The sequence below is a fragment of the Capra hircus genome, chromosome 12, assembly GCF_001704415.2.
Source record: "Capra hircus breed San Clemente chromosome 12, ASM170441v1, whole genome shotgun sequence".
Lineage (NCBI taxonomy): Eukaryota > Metazoa > Chordata > Mammalia > Artiodactyla > Bovidae > Capra > Capra hircus.
The window spans coordinates 75368148-75381884 of record NC_030819.1 but is presented as its reverse complement, the minus strand read 5'-3'; the positions used below and the strand labels follow the sequence as shown (position 1 = coordinate 75381884).

Below are 13737 nucleotides of genomic sequence, written 5' to 3'. Positions count from 1 at the left end.
AATCAGTAGCAAAGAATAGAGAGTCCCTAAGTAGACTCATATGAATATATACAACTTATTTGCAACAAAAGTCCGAAGGTAATTCAGGGCAGAAAAGATTGTTGAATAAGTTAGTCTTCTCAGACTTTTCAATTGAACAGGTTGATCTTGTCAACAAATTTGATGCAAAAAGGAAAAAAAAAAAGTGAACTTCAATTCATACCTTGCATCATCTACAAAAACTAACTTAAAATGGATTATGGACCTAAATGTTAAAAGCTGTAAAACTTCTAGAAAAAACATGTCTGTGTTTCTCTCTGTAAGAGAAACCCAGGTAAGATGGTAGGTGTTGCAAGAGGCATCAGAGGGCAGACACACAAACCATAATCACAGAAAACTAGTCAATCTAATCACACGGACCACAGCCTTGTCTAACTCAGTGAAACTAAGCCATGCTGTGTGGGGCCACCCAAGATGGGCGGGTCATGGTGGAGAGGTCTGACAGAATGTGGTTCTCTGGAGAAGGGAATGGCAAACCACTTCAGTATTCTTGCCTTAAGAACCCCATGAACAGTATGAAAAGTATTATGGTATAATCTGCCCAAATGAGAGAAATTAAAGGGCTCTCTGGGAATTCTCTGGTGGTCTAGTGGTTAGGGCTCCATGCTTCCCTGCTGGGGGCCTGGGCTCAATCCCTGGTTGGGGAAATAAGATCCCTCATAGTTCATTGTGTGGCTAAAAAATATATTTAAAAAATAAAAAAAGGGCTCTATGACAGTAGTGGGGAATTTTTAGGAACTCAGAGAAAGCTCTCAGAGGAAGTAATATCTAAGCTGAGGCCTAAAGAACAGATGGGTGTTAGCCAAATAGAATGAAAGCAACGGTACCAAGCGGGGTGACAGCATGTGCAGAGGCCCAGGAAGTAAAGGGGGCACACAGAGTTGGAAAGTACAGCCCCATCAGACCCTCTAATCTTGGGTTCTCATTTTCTGTTTTCCCCCTCACCCATCCAATCACCAAGCTGTGTATCCCACAGAAATCTGGGTTTGCCCTGAAAGAGGGTATCAGTCATTCTTTGGGGTAGCCAATCACATAAATTGGTAGTTAACACAAGGAGTCAAGGAAGGACTTGCTTATTCTCTCAGGACGAAGCAGCGCTTGTTTCAAGATCAGACTTTTGAAACAGTAGAGACAGCGGTACAGGGTTCAGTGTTCAGGTGCTTTGCCAACAGTGGCTACAGGTAGACAAGTTGTGCAGTACAGTTTTGTGATTTGTTATTAGCTGTGTGACTCAGATTGACCTTGATTCTCTAGCCTTTCTATTCTGTGAACTGCACAATGTTCTTCTGATGAAGTTTCTTTTATACTGAAAACCAGAATCCATCTCTGTTGCTAAAAACCAGGAACCGAAACTGACAGTTTGGTGTTCAGAAGTGTGATGCTACAGAACAGATTCTGGTATGTATAACCAGGCAGATGAAAGAGGCAGGATGGGGGACACTGAAGACACAACACCCAAGGGGAGAGGGTGGCCCTGAGATAGGACATCAAGCTTACACCATCAAGAAATGTATGCTAAAGCTGAGACGGCTTCGGAAGAGATTTCTCCCCAGTGCTCATACGAGGTGTGGCTGTGGAAGACAAGAAACCAGGGAGACACAGCCGATCTGAAAAAGAGGACTGCATCACCTCAGAAGATCCCGGTCATGAAACTGGGTCAAGTAACTGGATGAGGCTTTGGCTGATCTCACAGCTCCAGGAAACATGAGAGAAATCCTGTTTCCTGTAGGTGTGAGCATTTTTGGAAGTAGATGTATGGGCTCCATCATTCCTCCCTTATTCCTTGCTGTGGGGCCCAATTGCACTTGACCGCCTATCTCCCCAACACACTGACTAACTCATCTGTGGTAATCCTGCATCCTTGCCCAGCCGTGGTTTGCCTTAAGGAGTATATGACCAACCTAGCTCTGAAAAGATGGCTGCTCAGGGTGCTCTGGGAAAGGTTTCCTTACTGATAAACAGAAGCACAGAAGAACTACTGTAGATACCTTGCATCCATAGCAGGAGCCATTCTGGAAGCAAACCCCAAATAATAGGGTGGTAAAGCAGAAAGAGGGGAGCAAGCCGATTGCTCAGGATCACTACTGTGCTCCTGAATTAGCCAACTGGGAAACCTCCTAATGAGTTTTGTACTATTTAATAACTGTGAATAGGGTTTTTCATTCCTTGCAATTAAAAGCATCCCAAACCTACCTGCGGAGAAGGCAATGGCAACCCACTCCAGTACTCTTGCCTGGGAAATCCCATGGACAGTGGAGCCTAGTAGGCTGCAGTCCATGGGGTTGCGAAGAGTCAAGACACAACTGAGCGACTTCACTTTCACTTTTCACTTTCATGCATTGGAGAAGGAAATGGCAACCCACTCGTGTTCTTGCCTGGAGAATCCCAGGGACGGGAGCTTGATAGGCTGCAGTCTATGAGGTCGCAGACTGACATGACTTAGCAGCAGCAGCAGCAGCAAACCTACCTGATGGTATGATTTGGAGAGTAAAATTTGAAGATACTTGTACTGGGATCCAGAAGAGGTGAGACCAAGGGGAAAAAAAAAAAGGTGAGACCATGCAGGCCCTCAACTCCATCTGAAGACTGTAAAGAACCACTGAATGGCCAAGTATAATTAAATATATATCTATCTATTTCTATCTATTTATTAATATGTTCACCTGTTGGGCTGGAGAAGAATGCACTGAAGAGGGACAAGGTGAAGACACAGAGACAGAGAACAGTGATCTTTAGATAAAACTTGGGAGAACTCTGGCCTTTGAGAGTCTCTGGAGCAGCACTAAGAAATGATTATGAAGGTAAGAAGAGGACAGGAAAGAGTCAGCACAAAAGTAAAGGCAATAGAGAATTGAAGAAACAGTGAGTTTTAAAAGGTTATCAAATATTGGAAAGGTCAAAAAAGAGAATTGGCAATATGGAAATTGATGGCTATTTAGTGACCTTTGCAACAGTAATTTCAGGGTAATAGGGTAAGTGAACTACTACAGAGGGTTAAGAATGAATGGACTAAATGTCCATCAACATATGAAGGGATAAAGATGTGGTACATTATATACAATGGAATACTAGCCGTCAACAAGAATGAAATAATGCCATTTCCAACAAGGCAGATGGACTGAAAGATTGCCATAGCAACCAAAGTCAGTCAAAAAGAGGAACACAAGTACCTTATCGTATCGCTTACATGTTGAATCTAAAATATGGTAAAAACCAGCAACATCTACAGAACAAAAACAGACTCACAGATAGAAAACAGACTAGTGGTTGCCAAGGGGGAAGGGAGCAGGGGAGGGGAAGAGCGGCAGTTTGGGATTAGCAGAGGCAAGCTACCCATTATAGAATGGATACACAACCAGCTCATACTGGATCGCATAGGGAAGTGTTTTCAATATTCTGTGACATAACGCAATGGAAAAGGATATAAGAAAGTGTATATATATATTATAGTATATATATACTTTATATATATATATACACTTTGATCACCCATCTCCCCAGTACACATATACATATACTAGGTTTGATGAAGAATGGAAAGTTGTAGAAAAACAGTGGAACAGAAGGGTATAAGCTAAGGGTAGTAAACAAGAAAACCAGTGAGGCCTGCTCGTTCACATTTTTCTCTGCTTCCATCTTCAGAGATAAGAATGCTCCTTTCAAAACCATATTTCAGAAAAATATTAAGTGACATGAAGAAATGACTATGTGGAAGTTACTACTAGGTATAGAGGCATTACTTTGCTGACTAAGGTCCGTCTAGTCAAGGCTATGATTTTTCCAGTAGTCATGTATGGATGTGACAGTTGGACTATGAAGAAAGCTGAGCACTGAAGAATTGATGCTTTTGAACTGTGGTGTTGGAGAAGACTCTTGAGAATCCCTTGGACTGCAAGGAGATCCAACCAGTCCATTCTGAAGATCAGCCCTGGGATTTCTTTGGAAGGAATGATGCTAAAGCTGAAACTCCAGTACTTTGGCCACCTCATGAGAAGAGTTGACTCATTGGAAAAGACTCTGATGCTGGGAGGGATTGGGGGCAGGAGGAGAAGGGGACGACCGAGGATGAGATGGCTGGATGGCATCACGGACTCAATGGACGTGAGTCTGAGTGAACTCCGGGAGTTGGTGACAAACAGGGAGGCCTGGCGTGCTGCGATTCATGGGGTCGCAAAGAGTCGGACACAACTAAGCGACTGAACTGAACTGAACTGAACTGATAGAGGTATTGGATTGAGATTTTCATTTTCTTACATTTTTCTGTTTCTGTGTTTTCTGAGTTTAACAATTAACTGATCTAATTTCTAATTAGAAAACTTGTTTTTTTAAGTGTGTTTAATATTATTGCTGGGAATATTTTATTTTCTAATTTTTGGAGCCCAGTAATCCATGGTGTCATGTCTGGAAACTGCCATTTGGCACAGTAGAAAGGAAAACTGAGAAGATAACATTCTGCAAATCTTATCTGACTATTATATAAACATTTAGTAACATTGTTATACTAGTAACATTTTGTATTAAGAAACACTAGCTTGAAAACCAAAAAACAGAATTTTTACATGATTTATTTAATAATAAACCAATTAAAGATACAAAAACGTTTAGAGGATTCCAAAATTTAAATTTTTGTTTAAATACAAATTCACTCTGTAATATGAAAACATATAACATTAGACCTCTAAACACAATGATTTTTTTACCTACAAAAATTGCTTTTTGCTATACTAAAAAATTTGCAGGAAACAATTTTTCTTGTGAAATTAAATGTACATTATTTACAGATGAAAAAGTAATCTAAAAAGTAATCTAGAAACATGGATATATAATGTATATTATCTTTGTATGTAATTCCCCCTCCCCCACTCCCAATTAAAAAAAAGATCCAAAATATAAAGCAATTATAGTTTTATCGCAATTGACTACTCAGTCAGATTAGCCAAGGCTTGGTTGCTTTCTGGGCCCGTAAAGAGCCCTGACTCTTTCAGAATAGCAGTATATCATTTAGCACTCAGAACATAAGTTTACTAGCGGATCACAGTGCACAGGGGCCTAAACAGTTAAGGAACAAACTATTTAGGAAGAATTCAGGTTCATAGCAGGTCTTACAGATAATAGAAAAGTGAATTTTTTTAGGACCATTCATTTTCTGTAATATTTTAGTTATATTTACATTAGGAGATAAGCTGATAATGTTTTAATTGATACTAACTGATAAATTTGATAAACTGATAAAATGTAGGCATTAGAATCATAAAATTTAGAACTAGATGGGAAATTGGAGAACTAGATAGGAACTAGATAGGAGTTGGAGTCTAATCCAATACACCATTCCTCTTAGGAGGCCCAGAAGATCAAGTGGCTTGCCCAAGGTTACACAGCTAGTCAGCAGGAGAACCACTCTTAGGCTGATGCTTTTCTATTATCCTGCTTCTGAAACAGGTTCAGCCCTATCACGGGCACATTTCGGTTTTTAAAGTTATATTTTACATAGGCATAGCTCAACATAGAGTGCAACAAACTAAAGTCGATCTAAGTGAAATCATAATTTTAACAAAGCATAAAATAGGTGTCTTGCATTTCAAAGAGTCAAGACTTAACCTTTGATACGAGTGGAATGAAAACAGCTCCTATATAAATTTCCTGATGTCTTACATTTAAGTATTGTATTTACAAAAGAATCAGAAAAGCTAATGCAGTATAAAATTTAAAATGGTGCTTGTAAAATGCTTATCATATAACCACTGGAAAAAATCTCAAAAGAATGTCTTCATAGTATAAAATGCCTGTTCCTTCACAACTGAATTGTGAAACATTTGGAGAACAAACAGAAATATCTGGGTTTTCCCCCCTCATCTAACAAATTCAAAATTAACTGTTACTAATTTTTAACAAGTAACTACAAAATGAGGAAAGTTTGGAGGATTTATCTTAGAATCAATAGTTTGCATACAATCGAAAATGTTCAGTTAAAAACCAGCCATCTGTAATTCCTTTGGCGTCTTCCTCAGAAGGAGCTGGGCTCCAGTAGTTCGTTTTTTAGAGCTGCCTGAGAAGGAAATCCATTGGACACCACCATCACGTAAGGCTGTGGCTGCTGCTCAGCGTCTTCAGTGCCTTGTTCCTCATTCTCTTCAACCTCCTTTTTCACTTCTTCCTGTATGTGAGTTTTTGCTTCTTGAGCTTTGATAACTGAAGTGATTACAGTGCCAGGTGGGTGAGCAACCAGCTGTGAACTGTGATGAGAAAAGGTCACCATGGGCGTGGTAGCACTGAAGCACGGCGACGAAGCCGCGCTGACGGTTCCGTTGCAGACGGGCGGGACACTGCTGGTGAGGACCTGCTGCACGTGGGCAGGGCTCAAGACGATGGAGGGAGGGGAGCCCGGCTTCTGCGACTGGAGCACCACGTTTTCTTTGAGGACTGTCATGGGCTGTGAGGATGGGATGGCTTGTAAGATGAATTTCTGAGATCCAGCAGCTGAGGATGGATCTGCGCTGGCTATCACTGTTGTGATTGGCACTGTCTGGAGTGTTACCGTGTGCAAATGCTGATTCCCAGGAGATACCACCACTGGAACTTGGGCTGGACTCTGTATGGTCCTATTGAGATTACGAAATAAAAGTGAGGAAATAAGCATATTCTAGATTGTTGAAAACAACACTTGACAAGTCACTTGAACAAAACATGAGTTATTCATTTCAAATGCTCCTTCCCGTTATTGCCAACGCAACAAAAACATTGTGCCAGACCCAGCATTAAACACTGCACATACAGAAATGGCCAACAAAAAACTCTCAGTCCATTAACTATAATGCCATCTGTGAAAAAAAAGTCTGTATAAAGCACTATATTAACACAAATGGGGAAGCAATTTTTTGTTGAAGGAGGATATAAAAATGTTTCCCAAAGAAGTTATACATAAGCTGCCTGACTTAGGAATATATATATATATATTTTTTTTTTTTTCTCTGCACCATGCAGCTTGTGGGATCTTAGTAACCTGATCAGGGATCAGTTCTGGCCTTTGGCAAAATGCAGAGCCCAAACCACTGGACTGCCAGGTAATTTTCGAAAATTAGGAATTTTTGAATAAACATTGGATCCACTATCATTTTAATATTTGAGGGATAATGTCATCTATAAGTCCAACCAAATTACCAAACTTCACATGATCATAATTGTTTTCAACCTGTTTTGGCTCAGACGGTAAAGAGTCTGCCTGCAGTGTGGGAGATCCGGGTTCGATCCCTGGGTCGGGAAGATCCCCTGGAGAAGGAAATGGCAACCCACTGCAGTATTCTTGCCTGGAAAATTCCATGGACGAAGGCGCGTGGCAGGCTACAGTCCATGGGGTCGCAAAGAGTCGGACACGACTGAGCGACTTCACTTTTCTATTATATAGAGAAAACACTCAATTAACTAAAATTAAACAATGCTTCAACCTTACATGTATATGTGATAGAATTATGAGAAGAATTTTAATAATTCACGGCTCATATTACATAAAACAAGTCATGAATATAATTAACTCATGAGGGTTCTTTAGGACGGCAGAGAGACCAAAAGGTAAGGCCAAATCTTGGCAAAAATAAACAAAGGTTGTTTTAGAGGTGTGTTTTCTCAGCTCAAGTAATCTGCACAAATTTTAATCATAAAGATACAATTTTAACATAAAATCCAGTTTGTTTAAGTTGTTAATTCTATTTATTGAAGAAAAGAGGTACATAAATGGTATTACAAGTCAATCCAATTTTTAAAGTTCACAGCTGTGAACTTTATATACTCACGGCTATTGTCAGTACAAAACAAATGTTGAACAAACTCAGCATATGGATCTCAACTGTGTTTCCTCTGAATTCTGTAAAGCTATTTTACAAAAGGGAGAGGACTGCTACTTCAGATGGCTAAGAGCCGGATTAGTCCCCATAAACGAAATGTTAATGATTGCCAGGAGACCATCACAGGTAAATTTTAGCAAGTGACAGTTATGTGGCCTGTCTCATGTGCAAAATGAAATTCTAGAGCAGAAACCAAGTGGGTAAGGTGGGAGATGACTCTGTACAACTCAGGAGAAATGAAGAGGAGGCAGAAAGGCCCGGGCTAGCTGGAACCCACACCCACACCTGCAGGATACTGTTCCTCAAGTTCAGTCTGCCACCACAGTCACCACTGTGAGAAGTCCACGGCAGGATGTCAGCAGCCCTTTTGAAGGACACTGCTACAAGAGAGTGTGAGTCAGATAATGAAGATTTACTAGGTTGGCAGGGTACGGCTAGGAATAAAGGCCAGGTATACTAATACTATTGGGCAGGCAGTGATGAGTTGGAAGGATATAGAATAACTTTGGGAACTAGGGCACTTTTCCAAACTACACTGTACCTCTCTTTTTTCCTGCCTGCCTAAAATCAGGATATCCTGGGTAGAATCTAAGCCTGCAAATGGTAACTGACCCTACAGACTGATACCATTTTTTAAATAAAAAAGATCCAAGAGCTTCCCATGCCAAGAGCTCATGTACATGTACAATACAGATAAAATAGAATTTGGCACATACAAAGCATACAGAATGTGTCTATAATATGCATAGCCTGGCCACCAAATAAGTATTATTATCACAATTTTCCACACGAAAAAAATTAATGCAGAAAGAAGCTGAACAGCTCACATAAGGTGAGCAGTTAGATAAGAAAAGGGATCAGTCAACTACAGAGCCTATGTGCTTAATCGTTACAACATACTGTCACTTCAGTCCTGAATAACTTCAAGTAAAGCAGGATACTTACTATTAGATTTTTAAACAGCAGGGAGTTACAACTCTAATACGCCCACACACCCCTTTCTCTTTCCCTCTCTCAGGTATGGCATAACCAATAATCTACTTGGAAAAGTTCCATGTTGTTAATCAGGGCTACCACGAGACATTCAATGCCTTTTATTGAAGTCAGAAAAAGAGGGCCCTTTCCTGGGCATCTGACTGCCATCTGCCAGAAAATATATACACTGACCCAAAATACCTGCAATGTAAATATACTGGCTATTTGAACAAATTATAAAACAATAAATTTTCACTAATAAAAAATTCAGAGATTAAAGGATTAAATATTATGCAGCCTTTTCCCAACCACAGGAATTAAAACTATTTTTTTCTTAGTTAATTATTAAACTGTCAGTTGTGTCTGCTTATAATTATATTGCACAACAAAGGTTACATTACAGTTAACTACTTCTAAAAAGCCCAAGCTGCTTGTAACGAACTGGTACAATATTGGTTATTTAAAATTCTTCAAACTTTCTGAAGCTAAGAAAGATATACAATATAATATTTGGCTTTTGCTGAATATCTACTCAGCTGTCAGGAAGTGTCATTTAATTGTTACAACCACCTGTCAGGTTAAATAATATCATCTTTAGTTTACAGATGAGGAAACAGAACAGTTGGTTAATATAATCCAATGTCATATCTAATAATTGACAAGGATTGTAGGGCGAGAATTTTATGCTCAACAATTCCTACTCCATTATATGGCTTTTAAAGTAACCTATACATTATATAGGAGCTCCCTGGTGGCTCAGACGGTAAAGCGTCTGCCTGCTGTGCGGGAGACCTGGGTTCGATCCCTGGGTTGGGAAGATACGCTGGAGAAGGAAATGGCAACCCACTCCAGGAATCTTGCCTGGAAAATTCCATGGACTGAGGAGCCTGGTGGGCTACAGTCCACGGGGTCGCAAAGAGTCGGACACGACTGAGCAACTTCACTTTCACATACATTATATATTGATATTTTTAGAGGCTAATTTATTTAAAAGACCCAAATCCCATGGATGGAGAAGCCTGGTGGGCTGCAGTCCATGGGGTCGCTATGAGTCGGACACAACTGAGCTACTTCCCTTTCACTTTTCACTTTCATGCATTGCAGAAGGCAATGGCAACTCACTCCAGTGTTCTTGCCTGGAGAATCTCAGGGATGGGGGAGCCTGGTGGGCTGCCATGGGGTCGCACAGAGTCGGACACGACTGAAGCGACTTAGCAGCAGCAGCAAGACAAACTAAGTGCTTGGAAAAACATTGTAGAGAAACAAGTTATACTTGGTAGGTATATGGACCTCCAAGTTTACCAAGGGACAATTTTAGGAAAATACTTTACTAGAGGTTTATTTTTGTGAATCCAAAGTTAAGATTTGTAAACCTGAATACATATACCATAAATCAATTAAGAAAAGTTTAATTAATTTCAACATAGACACAGTCGGCCTTCCATACTCATGGCTCCACATCCACGTATTCCACCAACCTCCCCCAGAAATATCCATGTGAGTCTGGATATCCCCAGGTGAAAATATCCAGCCTCACCTCCCCCACAATTCCAGAAAGTTCCAAATTGCAAAGCTTGAATGATCTGCCACATGCTCGCAACTATTTACATAGCATTTATACTGTATTAGGTATGATAAGTAATCTAGAGATAATTTAAAGTCTATGGGAGGCTATATGGAGGTTATATGCTAATATTAGCCATTTTACATAAGAGGCAACCTCAGATTTTGGAATCTGAAGGGAGTTCTGGAAATAATCCCCTGAGGATACTGAGGGATAATTCTATGGGCAATTGTGTGAGATAAAAAGAAATGAGTAAAGGAAAAAATGGAGAAAAAATATGTTGCTACTTCTCTGTAAATAAGTAAATAATTCTTGTGATTGTGTGAATTAACTGAGAGTATATCAGATCATTAAGTTCACTGATTTAGACTAAATTGCTTGTATTAAAACATTATCTCCACCACTGTCTCCACCTGTGACCAGGCTCCTTGGCCTCTCTTTGCATCGGTTTCCTCAACTGTAAAATAGGAATACTGAATATTACCTATACCTCGTTGTGCAATAAGGATTCTATATTTTAATATACATAAAGTATATGAAATATAGAGTGCTTTGAAAGTTATCAGTTCCTGTTACATTAATTTAATAATTAATCTAAATTTAATTCATAAGATGGTGATTGCAGCCATGAAATTAAAAGACGCTTACTCCTTGGAAGAAAAGTTATGACCAACCTAGACAGCATATTCAAAAGCAGAGACATTACTTTGCCAACAAAGGTCCATCTAATCAAGGCTACGGTTTTTCCAGTAGTCATGTATGGATGTGAGAGTTGGACTGTGAAGAAAGCTGAGTGCCGAAGAATTGATGCTTTTGAACTGTGGTGTTGGAGAAGACTCTTGAGAGTCCCTTGGACTGCAAGGAGATCCAACCAGTCCATCCTAAAGGAGATCAGTCCTGGGTGTTCATTGGAAGGACTGATGCTAAAGCTGAAACTCCAGTACTTTGGCCACCTCATGCGAAGAGTTGACTCATTGGAAAAGACTCTGATGCTGGGAGGGATTGCAGGCAGGAGGAGAAAGGGACGACAGAGGATGAGATGGCTGGATGGCATCACCGACTCGATTGACATGAGTTGGGGTGAACTCCGGGAGTTGGTGGTGGACAGGGAGGCCTGGCGTGCTGCGATTCATGGGGTCGCAAAGAGTCGGACACAACTGAGTGAACAAACTGAACTGAACTAAGTTGTAAGTATTGCACCTTCTCTCAACTACAGAAAAAAATATTTCAAAGGTCTTTGGTTTTTTAAAAAACTAGCCAAGAAAGATAGCCAAATTTCTGTAACTTGTCTTAGGAGTGATAATATGGTTACTTGGGATGTCTGTATTCTTAAAGAGTTGTACATTGAAATATTTAGGGGTGAAATGTCATGGTGATGTCAACTGACTTGACAAATACCCAAACAAACAAAAAAAAGGCATCAATAAATATTGAGAGAAAGCAAAGAAACAAATATCAATTATAAATCCAGATGGATGGCAAACAGGTGTTCAATGTACTATTTCAACCCTTCCATATTTTGAAATTTCTACAGTTAAAAGTTGGCATAATTACAGTGAAGATAAGTAGGACTTGAGGGAGGAAAATAAAATACAACCAAGTGAGAGAGAGAATTGTTTTAAAATCAAACAAATGATTAAGAATGTATGTGGATATAACTGATTCACTTTGCTGTACAACAGAAACTAGTAACAGTGTAAAGCAACTATACCCCAATTTTAAAAAATGAATGTAGATACACAGATAGTCATATAAATACAGGATAATTTCTACAAGAAGAGATTGTTTTGGAAATTCTCTGGTGGTCCAGTGGTTAGTTCTTGACACTTCCACTGCCATGGGCCTAGTTCAATCCCTGGTCAGGGAACTAAGATCCCTCCTGTGAGCCACAAGTCTCAGTCAAAAAAAAAAGAATAAAAAATTGTGTTTTAAAGTCTGAAGAGTTAAATTTTGTATTTGTTCATTTTATAAGTAGTCCACTTAGAGAACTCATTATTCTGAAAGGAGATAAAGAATCATATATACTACTTCCAAACAAATTCTACGAATATGAAGGAGCGTTCTGTGTCAGACTATGTTAGGTGCTAGAAAAAGGATAGTGGATAGAAGGTAGCTTCTACAGATTTAAATGGATAGCAGGAGACAGGCATTAAAGTTACCTGAAAACCTGGATTATGTACTAGAACATGGTAGAGGGAAGCAGTCAGCTTCAGCTGGAAGGAATTCTGAGCAGAGCAAGAGCTCAGTGGAAGCTACAGAAACTGGACAACACTCTGTATGCAACACAGACCTAACAAAAGCTGCAAGAAGGCAACACCACAAATGCTGGCTCTTGACCCATTAAACAAAGGATGGCTCTGGTCAGAAACATCACATAATGAGAGGCATCGATAACACAGAGGTTGGAAAAGAAAAACACAGGAGAAAGAGGAATCAGGCAGAGAGTCCACAGAACTCTTTTTTACCTTCTGGGCCACAAGGGAAGCCCATAGAACTCTCAGAGAAGGTAAAAATGAAGATTCGGAAAGGTATACCAAAGACAGCTTGAAAATCACAGGAAGGAAGTTTTTTAATTACAACCCTTTAATACCTGGCACTGAGTCTTAGTCAGAAACTGACATTCACAGTAATAAAGTATCCAATACAATATCATAATTTATAATCTTTCTGAGCTAGAGCTGTGTGTTTTTGTTATTGTTGTTTTTCTTCTGGTTTGTTTTTATTCTCAAGGTCTAAAAAGGAACCTTTGGTCAGAGATGCTAAAAAAAAAAAAAAAAAACTGAATCCACCCAAGAAGGGAGTCCCAGCGATCTGCATGTTTGTTATCAACACAAACAAACACGACGACAACAAAGAGGGACACAGAGCCTAGAAAACGATGGGCGGAACCACATAATTCCAATCAGATATTCAGTCATCGTAAGTAACCAACAGAACTTGGAGGAAAACAAATATTAAAGGGAAAACATAGTTAAATAAGTACTTGTTTAATTAAGATAGGAAAAATGTGACCTACACCCCTCGTACGTCAATAATTTAAGATATAATTCAATCCTCTTAAACTTGTCAAAAGTTTAATGGAGCATACAAGGAAGACCGAATGGTCTAATAGGTCTGTTTTGATTCTAGGTAATGCTTACTTCAAGGTCAACTGAATAAAAATCCAGCATTTATACTCGAGAATATACAACTGTAAGACAGGAGTCAGCTAATGAAAAATAATCAAAAGAATCATTTATTGGATTTGGAAGGGCTCTTATAAGTCATGTTCTGGAAATTCACAGCAGTAGAAACTAAAAAACAGAACCCTGAAAATGTCCA

At 39.5% G+C, this 13737-nt stretch overlaps 1 protein-coding gene across 4 annotated transcripts in view; it reads right to left on the bottom strand.

The window, feature by feature from the left end:
* The window catches only part of ELF1 (E74 like ETS transcription factor 1), a 115862-nt gene continuing 106709 nt past the window's right edge, over positions 4585-13737 (bottom strand). For all 4 annotated transcript variants that reach the window (XM_018056807.1, XM_005687403.3, XM_018056808.1 and 1 more), the window contains one exon: positions 4585-6638. In XM_018056807.1, the coding sequence (XP_017912296.1) occupies positions 6044-6638 (595 nt within the window). In that variant the 3' untranslated portion in view covers positions 4585-6043. The remainder of the gene's footprint in view (positions 6639-13737) is intronic.